The sequence below is a fragment of the Eleutherodactylus coqui genome, chromosome 6, assembly GCF_035609145.1.
Source record: "Eleutherodactylus coqui strain aEleCoq1 chromosome 6, aEleCoq1.hap1, whole genome shotgun sequence".
Taxonomy (NCBI): Eukaryota; Metazoa; Chordata; class Amphibia; order Anura; family Eleutherodactylidae; genus Eleutherodactylus; species Eleutherodactylus coqui.
In genome coordinates, this window is record NC_089842.1 from 219,794,612 (window position 1) to 219,806,945 (window position 12,334).

At 47.9% G+C, this 12,334-nt stretch overlaps 1 protein-coding gene across 1 annotated transcript; it reads right to left on the bottom strand.

Annotated features, from left to right (window-relative positions):
- Nucleotides 1-7,799: 7,799 nt before the first annotated feature.
- LOC136631614 (protein S100-G-like) lies at nucleotides 7,800-10,898 on the bottom strand. The gene is made up of 4 exons (XM_066605899.1): nucleotides 10,829-10,898; nucleotides 10,684-10,755; nucleotides 8,697-8,843; nucleotides 7,800-8,000 (listed from the first exon to the last, which is right to left on the bottom strand). The coding sequence occupies exons 1-4, from the start codon at nucleotides 10,829-10,831 to the stop codon at nucleotides 7,863-7,865; spliced, it is 360 nt and encodes a 119-aa protein (XP_066461996.1). The 5' UTR covers nucleotides 10,832-10,898; the 3' UTR covers nucleotides 7,800-7,862.
- Nucleotides 10,899-12,334: the final 1,436 nt, after the last annotated feature.

Consider the following 12,334-nt stretch of genomic DNA (forward strand, 5'->3'; position numbering starts at 1 on the left):
AACGCAATACAAGAATTATTGGCGACTGGTACCCATGTACAGGGGCCTTTAGAGCATAGTATATAAGAATGGTACAAAATAAAAACATTAACAGTCAGCTGTCAGTTCATTCATACATATTCAGAAGGAATAACAGTGGTTTAAAAAAGAATAAGCCAGTCCCATTTTAGCTTGCTTAGTAGTTTTTCATGTCAAAAGTGGCAACTCTTGGTAGGTAATTTCAGGAACTTCTCATACAGTGATCACATAAATAGTAGATACCAGTTCTACAAAATTGGACCACATAAGACTATGATTACAGTGCAGTTACCTTCACTGATCCCAGCTGACATATTCTCTGAATATAGATGCTCATACTTTTTCTTCTCTATCTGGCCCAGACTGCCATAACCACTTTTGATGATGGCAAAGATGAGATATCTTTGGCCCCTTCCTCCTGAAGTCATCACCAGCCTCAGCAGTAACATAAATTCAGACCCCAGATCAGACCGTTGTGAACATGATACTCTCTGGACCTCATGCCTCTTCATGTTCAGGTGCCTCATTTCATACAATGTCATCCGCAGTATGCCCCTCTTCTTTTACAATGCCAGTCATAATTTGACCCCATACTATTGCAGGCACAGCACCCCCTCCCATTTGCTTCCTTAGGATACAGTCCTACTATCGTCAGCCGTCCTCATATAACTATGACTATGAGCTGCTCATAGTGTCCCCATATGAACGCCAACCTGTGCCATCTCCCATACCAATTTCTAGTTGTAGCTGCAGAAAAAGTCCCAGTCTCTTCCAGCTCCAGCTACAAACTCATCCTCTCTACCCGCTAGTTCTCCTGCGATGTCAGTGGTACCAGCAGAAGAATATTTGCAGACAATGGTAACTTCCCGCTGTAAGTATCAGTAGGCGCATGTAACCGCGACACTGGTATGACGTCAGTAACTGCCAGGAAAGCTGGGTTGAGAGAACAGGTAGAGGACTACTTTTCAGATGCCCTGCCATGCCCCTGTGCCACTCCACCTCTAAAACATAGACCAAGAATAATGGAGGCCAGTGTTGAAATGGTCACATGTCGTTCCGACCCGCCTCTCCTTGTTACCACTAAAGGCCAACGGTAACGAAAGAAGGCTAAACTGAGACTTAATGACCACCTAGAAAAGTCACTGCACCGCGGATTACCAGGAAAAAGCAGGAAGGATAATCTCACCCAGCAGCGCTTCATAATCAGGAGGGGGACAGAAACACCAGATGTAATGGCGCCATCCACAGGGGCTCCAAAACAGCCGGCGCCCCAATAGTATAAATCAAAAAGGTCAAAAAATATCCTGTGCTCATAGGAGGAGCATATAATAAAGGAATAGAATCAATTTGGCACTATTGGTCATAGGCCGAAAACCTACTGGGAAGGAGGGGGATATGATGAACACAAAAGCCCCCTCCTAGTGATGGTAAACTTGAATTAAATCCGGGTTGTCGAGTGGAGACGCAGGGAACTCCAGCCAGGATAGTATTTTTTCTGGTTGCTATTTATTAGTTTGGAATAGCAAGTAACAACAAATTTGGCGACGCGTTTCTGTGCACACAGGCACCTTCATCAAGCCAATAGTGTCACTGAGTCAGTTCTGACTGGACTGCAATACGCTGACCATTTAGGACTGGTTAATTATGGAGCAGAAGGTTATCGACTGGTTAACGAAATGGTCATCAACTGGTTAATTATGGAAAAGGTAATCAACTGGCTAACTGTGGACTAGAATGTTATTAACCAAATGAGGCTATTATTACACTTGGCGTTTTTTGTTGCGGCTTTTAACCCCAATTAGGAACCGCATCCAAAAACTACCTGCAATTTTTTTAAACAGCAAACATATTGTTAAAACCCGCCTCCGCTTTCTGCGTACACATCCAGTATTTGGTTTAGCATTTTTTTTTTTAAAGGCCATATGTGAACACAGCGTAATGCTAACCTCACACGGGCGAGCGCAATATCGGGCCGTGACTCATAATTTCGGGGAGGTAGCGATCTTCCATTGCGGCTGTCAGTGACGGCAGAGGATTGCGGAGTTTCTCCGATTGTGGCGATGCGATGCTAGGTCATGCCCAAAAAAAGGACCCCATACGATGCAAGAGCCCCCCAAAGATTGCTTGTGTGTATGACTCCATTCAATGAATGGGATTCATATTTGTGCGTGTCACAATGCCCAAATCTAGCGCAGTCTTCCTGTCCGTGTGAAGCCAGCCTAAGGGAGCATTCACACAGCGTTATTGTGCGCACTACGTGACTCCGCTCGGGTTCTGCTGAGAACAGCGCTGTCAGGGCATCACTGAATGGAACCCATCGGGGTAGAACGGACACCAAAGAGCTGAGCGCCACCGATTGTTTCCGATCCATGATTCCCTCATCAGCGATCACAGACCCACAGCGAGCGGAGCTACGGAGCGCGCACGATAACGCTCGCTGACCATGAACTAGCAGGTTGTTGACTGCTAAACTACATGTTCACCAACTGGTTGATCACAGGCGAGGCTGGTGACTGTGAATGGATTAGGAGTTGTTAACTGTAGACTTATTGACTGCTAACTAGATGGTCACCAAGTGGAACAGGTTAACCAGTTCATGAACTTACAGTCTGTATTTAGGGGGTTGACAACTATTGATGGCATGTCCTCAGCATATCCCATCAATACCGGTATAGGGTAACTGCTGTTTTTCAGGTTTAGAAATGTGTTGCAATGGACTTGCCCAATACCCCCCGGTGTGGATAAGTTGGTTCAGCCTGAACCCCTGGACATTGGCAAGGAAACTCTAGAGAGTAATACTTGTAATAGTCTTCTGCACTTACTCCTTAATGAGTCTCTGTACAAGCCAATTAGTTCTGCAGCAGGAGAGCACAGGCTCTCGCTAATACGCTGTCTCTTCGGTGCAGGAGCACTCTCTCAAACATTGAAGTGCGCTGTCTCTCCATATCTCACAGGTCTCTTCTTGTGGTACTGGTATATACCAGAGAATATCCTCAGTTTCTTGAATGTGTAGCTGCATACCCTGCGCCATACTACAAATAATGGGGGGATACAGAAGGTAAAGGTTCTGGAGATGTGCACAGTATGGCGAGGTGGAGAGTGTGGGATGCTATACACACAGACAATCGTCAGGTCCAGGGGCGTAACTATAGAGGGTGCAGGGGATGCGGTTGCACCCGGGCCCAGGAGCCTTAGGGGGTCCATAAGGCCTCTCTTCTCCATATAGGGAGCCCAGTACTATGAATAAAGCATTATAGTTGGGGGACCTGTTACAGGTTTTGCATTGGGGCCTAGGAGCTTCAAGTTATGTCTCTATGCAGCATGGTTTAGGCACGGGTACGGGTACAGATACAGATAGAGGGGGGCCCAGCTCACCTTTTGCATCAGGGCCCCGGAGCCTTTAGTTACGCCACTGGTCAGGTCCTATAGTGGCTGAATCGGTATAACTGCAGCTGCCGGTTGATTACGGCTAGCAGGAGCTGCAGTCAGTAGGTCAGGGAGCATGTTATCAGGCGAAGTACAGAGGGGTTTGGTTTAGGGGATACAGTATGCCTCCCTGAAGAGGTGCGTTTTCAGAGCACGACTGAAGTTTAGTGTGTCAGTGATTGCCCGGATATTTTTTGGCAGTGCGTTCCAGAGGACTGGTGCTGCTCTGTAGAAGTCTTGGAGGCAGGAATGAGAGGTTCGAATTAAAGGGGCACTTAATGTGTGGCATCAAGTTTAGCTGACATCAGGATGTACGTCAATGGCTTGATATCCGTTCTTACTTCGAACAGCGCTCCATACAAGTAGTCGGACAACTTATTGACAATAGCCCATTTTAGTGCTAAAAACTTTAACTTGTGGACTGGATAGTTTCGTTCACTGGGAGCAAGGCTTCAGGTGATAAAAGATATGGGTTGTAACCCAGCTGGGTATTGCTGGTGCAGCACACCACCTAGTCCTTCGAAGCTGGCATCCACATGGAGCACATACGGTTTCTGCAGGTTGGCATACACTAGTACAGGGGCCTTTGTCAATCTCTTCTTCAGTAGTTTGTAAGCGTCCTCACAAGCAGAAGTCCACTTATCTACAAGAAGGCTTCCGGACAACCCTCTCTCCTTTCCTTTCTCACTGTAAGGTCTGTTACACGTGTATGGAACTCTCACGTGGTTCCAGGCAGCTGTAGGCGTTGCTCTGCTCTTCCTGTGTTAATAGATCCTACATGTCTACTTTCATCCAACACTGAGTGGGTTAAACAGCTCTCTGTCTCTCAGCTCACCTGTGAGGTTAATTAGGCATTACTCCTCTATTTAACCTGAGCTGTAGAGGAACGGGGCTGTGACAGCCTGTATATGAGATGCGGGGCTGTGACAGCCTGTATATCAGGTGCGGGTCTGTGACAGCCTGTATATCAGGTGCGGGGCTGTGACAGCCTGTACATGATGCGCGGGGCTGTGACAGCCTGTACATGATGCGCTGGGCTGTGACAGCCTGTACGTGATGCGCGGGGCTGTGACAGCCTGTACGTGATGCGCGGGGCTGTGACAGCCTGTACGTGATGCGCGGGGCTGTGACAGCCTGTACGTGATGCGCGGGGCTGTGACAGCCTGTACGTGATGCGCGGGGCTGTGACAGCCTGTACGTGATGCGTGGGGCTGTGACAGCCTGTACGTGATGCGCGGGGCTGTGACAGCCTGTACGTGATGCGCGGGGCTGTGACAGCCTGTACGTGATGCGCGGGGCTGTGACAGCCTGTACGTGAGGCGTTGGGCTGTGACCGCCTGTACGTGAGGCGTTGGGCTGTGACCGCCTGTACGTGAGGCGCGGAGCTGTGACCGTCTGTATGTGAGGCGCGGGGCTGTGACCGCCCGTATGTGAGGCGCTGGGCTGTGACCGCCCGTATGTGAGGCGTTGGGCTGTGACCGCCCGTATGTGAGGCGTTGGGCTGTGACCGCCCGTATGTGAGGCGTTGGGCTGTGACCGCCCGTATGTGAGGCGCAGGGCTGTGACCGCCCGTATATGAGGCGCGGGGCTGTGACCGCCCGTATGTGAGGCGTTGAGCTGTGACCGCCCGTATGTGAGGCGCGGGGCTGTGACCGCCTATATATGAGGAGCAGGACTGTTAGGGGCAGTTGTACGCAGTGTTTATCAGAGCTCCCTGTAACCCTGTCCCGTTAATAATGCTGCATGCAGCACATGAAATGATCAGGATCGGTGATGGGTCTATGTGTGATAGATGAATGTATGATTACTTTATGTGTGTGATAGACGTATGTTCGATGGCTTTAGATCTATGTATGTTTGATCTCTGTGTCATGGCTCTGTGTGTGATAATGGCTCAATGCATCATGGCTCTATGTGTGTCAAATATACTGTAGGCTATGGATGTGTGATGGATGGAGGGTGGCTGTATGAGTCATGGATGTATGATCATTCTTAGTGTAATGGATGTGTGATGGATTCGATGATGCTCTGTGTCAGAGATAGATGTATGATTACTCGATGTGTGGGATGGTTGTATGCGTGATGGTTCCGTGTGCAGCAGGTGTACTATATATATGTGTGAAGGATATATGTGCAATGAACATGTATGTGTGATGGAGGAATGTATATATGATAACTGTGTGATGGTTGGATATATGTGTGATGTGTGGGGTTCTGGGCAGAGCCTCTGTTCACACCCTGCAGCACCCCCTGGCTGCAGAGCTTTGATGACAGCAGATTGCTGGATGATCCATCATGACCATAGTGACCAGCCTCCATGATAAGCTTACAGATGAGTAATGTCACTGCAGGCTCTGTGACAGGTGACATAAAGCGCAGCAGCTCCGACACAGGACAGTATTCTAACATGCCCCTGGCGCCACCTGCTGCTTAAGATCAGGTACTGCAATAGTGCTGTTTTTCAGGATCACCACTTCTGACCCATCATCCTCTGTTTTGCTCCAGAAGGTGCTGATCCGGCTGTAACTGCGCATTTACCAATCTGGTGTAATGTAGCTAGTAAATAATTGCCATGTGGCCGCAGCGTTATACGGAATTCTTTATTTTTCTCAATTATCCCAAGTGACCCCATAATGGAGCATCAGAGATCAGATCGGGTAGGAGGGATCTCTGCGCACATCAGTCCCTCCTTACATGCCAGAAGTCTGCAGAAGTAATGGTCCCCGTCCTCTGCAGGCGGCGCTCTTCAGGGGTTGATGCTTGCCCTCGCAGTGCCCATACACCTCCTAGTGCTGAGCGAGGCTGGTGCCCCCCTCACCCCCTTCCTTCCACAGAGGGAGAAAGAAGACAGAAGAAAGGGGATGCAGCAGTGTCTATGGGCTGCTGGAGCGATGGGCTGTAAACTAATCTTAAGCTGTAAAAGGCAAGTTAGTGGCAACTCACTTCTTGAAAAGTCTGTGCACCCCCTATGAAAAATATGTGTCTGGCCTGAAAAGTATATGCAGTCCCAAGATTATGTGTCACTGAAACGTTTGCACCCTTATCCTCAAAAAGTATGTGCACCCAACCTGCCTCTTGTCCAGGGAGGATGGGCTTAATAAGTAGAATAACCCCCAGAGCAAGACTTGGACCCCAGCCGAGCTTGTTGCTTGTATACTCGGGGCCCTGTTGCATTGCTGGGGTCTATGTATATATCTAGTCTGCAGACCATATAAGTAATCGTAGGACAATTAAAACTGCTGATCACAGGTGACCTCCTCTCATATCATCTATGTTTCTTCTTAATCCAGCCCAGATTGCCTTGACGACTTCTTCCAGCCATGATTCACCTCAGCAATATTTAACACAGACAGCTTCGGCTTCTCTGTTTTCTAGCACATCCCCACTTCCACCTAAATATTCCATCTATAGCGGCCCAAACTATAATAATGTCCCCCCTTGGTTGCCCACCCAGCAATAGTGTCCCACAAACATTAACAGTGCCCCTTTAGGTAGTAATAGTACTCTACTTTGCATCCCTATGCAGATTTAGTATCCCCTTTCTCCTCCCATACAGTAGTAGTACCCCACCGTGTCTGTTCCCCCTACAGTAATACCATGGTACCCCCATACAGTAGTAGTTCCCAATTTAGGCCACACACAGTAATAGTTCTTGTGTGCCCTCATACAGAAATAGAGCTCCCAGGCAGTATTAGTGCCCCCATTGTGCCCCCATACAGCAGTAGGGCTCTCTACATTATTAGTGCACCCATATAGTAATAGTGCCTATTATGTCTCCCTACAGCAATAGTTTTTCCATACAGTATTAGTGCCTCTTTAGGCCATACAAAGTAATGGCACCCTCCTTTTTGCCCCCATACAGTAGTAGCAGCCCTTCTACAGCAATAGTGCCTCAACAGTATTAGCGCCCCCTTTAGATCACACACAGTAATATTATCCCCCTTTGTGCCCACATATAGTAATAGTGTCCATGTGCAGTATTAGTGACTCCTTTCTGGGAGTAATATCTCCCATTGTATTCCCCATACAACACTAGTGCTCCCATATAGTGATAGCGCCCCCATACAGTATTAATACCCCATACAGTAAAATGTGCCTCCATAAAATATTAGTGCCCCCTTTAGGTCCCACAGAGTAATAGTACCCTCCTTTGTGCCCCCATACAGAAATAGTACATCATTGTGTTCCCCTACTGTAATAGCGTCTCTGTGCAGTGTGTTCCCTCTCTGCCCCTTTACAGTAATATCTCTCAGCGCGCCATTGTTACGCCCCCTGCAGGCCCTTCCGCATTTCGTATTTTAATGTTTCATCAAAGCTGACAGAAATGGCCGACACCCGTTTTCTAGATTGCGGTGGATTCTTTTGAGCCACGGTCTTTATTATCAACATCAGACATGGCATAGGGTGCGGCGTGCCCGCTACATCCTTTTCTGATTGTTGCCGAGGGCCGCGAGGTACTGCATCAGGAAGTTAACGTACTCCTTGAACGACAGCTCACCATCTTGATCGTCATCAATGGAAGCCAGCAACCTCTCCACCGCGTCCGGCTTCTTACCCTGCGGATAAAAGCGACCGACCCGTCATCCATGTAGCCCCTCACAGTTACACTCAAAGCTGCAGCACGTGTTTTACTCCAGTCACAGCCAAAGCAGTGCCCACAGCAGGCATTTAGGGCTCATTCACATATGCAATTTTCAGTCCGCAGCGTTTTTACGGACCGACCTGCGTATTCCTTGCGGATCTGGATCTCCTTGCGCTTTTTTTCTTTTGCGCACGTGACAAACACTATCTTCACGCAAACCATAAAGATCGAACCAACATCTGACAGAAATAGCGCACGTTATTTACCCGGTTAAATTCGGTCCGTGAATATGCAGCGTACTCACAGACCGGAGGTAAGTACCCCTGTGTGAAAGAGCACTTACGGTCCTGTTATGTCACTTCAGTGGCGTCCAGAGATGCACTCCTGCCACTGTACTCCCACAATGCACTGCTGTGCTACATGGAGGGCTTATATGTATGCATTCTAGATGTACAGTACCTGCTGTAATCACTGACCCAGCAGGGGGCAGCAGGGAGATGTAAGGGCAGAATTATGAATGCAGCTCTGCATGTGACTGGAGCAGAGCCCCTGATGAAGCTGGTCTGGAGATTTCAGCAGTAGCAGTAGGGTTGGGGTGAGCTGCTTGTATATCAGCGGGCTATAGGGGGCGCCAGCACGTGTCCCACAATGTACTGTATCATGAACTCACCTCCAAGAATTTTGTAAAGCTCTCCTTTAGGAAGAGTGTGAACTCCGTGACGCTCATGGCGTCCTCCTTCCCCTCCAACTTTGCATATTTGCTGTAGATTTTTGAGAAGTCCGTAAGAATTTTCTCCAGCAGCGGCATCGTGTTTTTCTGTAAAAACGGAAATGCGTAAATTCACAGCCAGGAGTCTAGCGCCAAAACTCAGTGTGTACCGGAATCACACAGGATAGGATTAGATACACGGCTCAGCAGACAGTATCACACAGGATAGGATTAGATACACTGCTCAGCAGGCAGTATCACACAGGATAGGATTAGATACACGGCTCAGCAGACAGTATCACACAGGATAGGATTAGATACACTGCTCAGCAGGCAGTATCACACAGGATAGGATTAGATACACAGCTCAGCAGACGGTATCACACAGGATAGGATTAGATACAGAGCTCAGCAGGCAGTATCACACAGGATAGGATTAGATACACGGCTCAGCAGTCAGTATCACACAGGATAGGATTAGATACACGGCTCAGCAGACAGTATCACACAGGATAGGATTAGATACACGGCTCAGCAGACAGTATCACACAGGATAGGATTAGATACACGGCTCAGCAGTCAGTATCACACAGGATAGGATTAGATACATCGCTCAGCAGGCAGTATCACACAGGATAGGATTAGATACACAGCTCAGCAGACAGTATCACACAGGATAGGATTAGATACACAGCTCAGCAGACAGTATCACACAGGATAGGATTAGATACACAGCTCAGCAGACGGTATCACACAGGATAGGATTAGATACAGAGCTCAGCAGACAGTATCACACAGGATAGGATTAGATACAGAGCTCAGCAGACAGTATCACACAGGATAGGATTAGATACATAGCTCAGCAGGCAGTATCACACAGGATAGGATTAGATACATGGCTCAGCAGACAGTATCACACAGGATAGGATTAGATACAGAGCTCAGCATACAGTATCACACAGGATAGGATTAGATACACAGCTCAGCAGACAGTATCACACAGGATAGGATTAGATACACAGCTCAGCAGACAGTATCACTCAGGATAGGATTAGATACACGGCTCAGCAGACAGTATCACACAGGATAGGATTAGATACACAGCTCAGCAGACAGTATCACACAGGATAGGATTAGATAGCTCAGCAGACAGTATCACACAGGATAGGATTAGATACAGAGCTCAGCAGACAGTATCACACAGGATAGGATTAGATACACAGCTCAGCAGACAGTACCGGTATCACACAGGATAGGATTAGATACAGAGCTCAGCAGGCAGTATCACACAGGATAGGATTAGATACATCGCTCTGAACTATAATCCCTACTACAAAATTTAGCCCTAGTTAAAGGTTATAAAAAAGTCAATTTACATAGTGTCCAGGCAGCTATATATGGAAAAAAGTGTAATCTTTTTGGAGCCTATATTAATATAAGACCTTGTCTTATTTTCGGTAAACAGGGTATCACACAGGAGAGGATTGGATTTAGAAGCTCAGTACAAAGTTTTAGAGCCCCATCTGTGCCTCTATAAAGTAATACTGTCCCGTATGTGCCTTTCAGAGCCTTAGTGCTTCTTCTAAGCCCTCAGAATGATGCAGGCCCCTCTGTGCCCCTCAGAGTACTAGAGTCCCCTCTGTGCCCCTACAAAGTAATATTGTCCCCTCTATGCCCCCCAGAGTACTAGAGTCCCCTCTGTGCCCCCCAGAGTACTAGAGTCCCCTCTGTGCCCCCCAGAGTACTAGAGTCCCCTCTGTGCCCCTACAAAGTAATATTGTCCCCTTTGTGCCCCTCAGAGTAATAGCGTCCCCTCTGTGCTGGTGAGTTTGTCTCTATAGTGCTGCACCTTCCTGATGTCCCGCTGTCAGGGTGCTGGACCTACGGGCTCAGGGGAACGGTTACCCACTTGTAGAGATCTCACTGTATGATGATGATGAGACTTTACCTTAGACAGCACAGGAGAGCAAAACAGACAGAAGATGACGACGAGGCGCAGCTTTATGTCCAGACAAGCCACCTAGGAAAGGAGAGGAGAGAGAGTGTTAGTGCCAGGAGAGAAGGTACTGCAGGGGGTGATGAAAGCCACTTACCATGGTGGAGAGCAAGCGGGCAGTGAGAGTCCAGGCGAGGTGTTCCCCAGTGATAGAGGACAGACACACCCAGACCAAGCCTGCTCCACCCCAACCTGTAATATACCCTCTATATACCTGTATACACCCCCAGACCAAGCCTGCTCCACCCCGACCTGTAATATACCCTCTATATACCTGTATACACCCCCAGACCAAGCCTGCTCCACCCCGACCTGTAATATACCCTCTATATACCTGCATACACCCCCAGACCAAGCCTGCTCCACCCCAACCTGTAATAAACCCTCTATATACCTGCATACACCCCCAGACCAAGCCTGCTCCACCGCGATCTGTAATATACCCTCTATATACCTGCATACACCCCCAGACCAAGCCTGCTCCACCCCAACCTGTAATACACCCTCTATATACCTGCATACACCCCCAGACCAAGCCTGCTCCACCCCGACCTGTAATATACCCTCTATATAGACCTCCAGACCGAGCCTCCTGCACCCCAACCTGTAATATACACTCTATATACCTGTATACAGCACCAGACCAAACTTTCTCTACCCTGACCTGTAATATGCTCTATATATTGAAACAGAAGACACCGATCAGGATTGATGTCACCTGTGATAACCGCATCTGACTATTATATAGAGCTATACTAGAGCTGAGCCACTGTAGCAAAGTCCGCCATGTTATAAAAGGCAGCTCTGTGTTTTGTTCAAGGGCCCCATAAGTTTATGTACACCCCTAGGCCATTAGGAGCCCCTGAACCACCTGTGCATTTTTATGAAGGTGTCAGACGCCAGGCCCCGGTATAGGGGATGTCTGTGGCTGGCACTTCATTATGAGGCCACCGCCAACAGACAACGCAATACAAGAATTATTGGCGACTAGTACCCATGTACAGGGGGCTTTAGAGCATAGTATATAAGAATGGTACAAAATAAAACCATTAACAGTCAGCTGTCAGTTCATTCATACATATTTAGGAGGAATAACATTTTAGCTTGCTTGGTAGTTTTTCATGTCAAAAGTGGCAACTCTTGGTAGGTAATTTCAGGAACTTCTCATACAGTGATCACATAAATGGTAGATACCAGTTCTACAAAATTGGACCACATAAGACTATGATTACAGTGCAATTACCTTCACTGATCCCAGCTGACATATTCTCTGAATATAGATGCTCATACTTTTTCTTCTCTATCTGGCCCAGACTGCCATAACCACTTTTGATGATGGCAAAGATGAGATATCTTTGGCCCCTTCCTCCTGAAGTCATCACCAGCCTCAGCAGTAACATAAATTTAGACCCCAGATCAGACCGTTGTGAACATGATACTCTCTGGACCTCATGCCTCTTCATGTTCAGGTGCCTCATTTCATACAATGTCATCCGCAGTATGCCCCTCTTCTTTTACAATGCCAGTCATAATTTGACCCCATACTATTGCAGGCACAGCACCCCCTCCCATTTGCTTCCTTAGGATACAGTCCTACTATCGT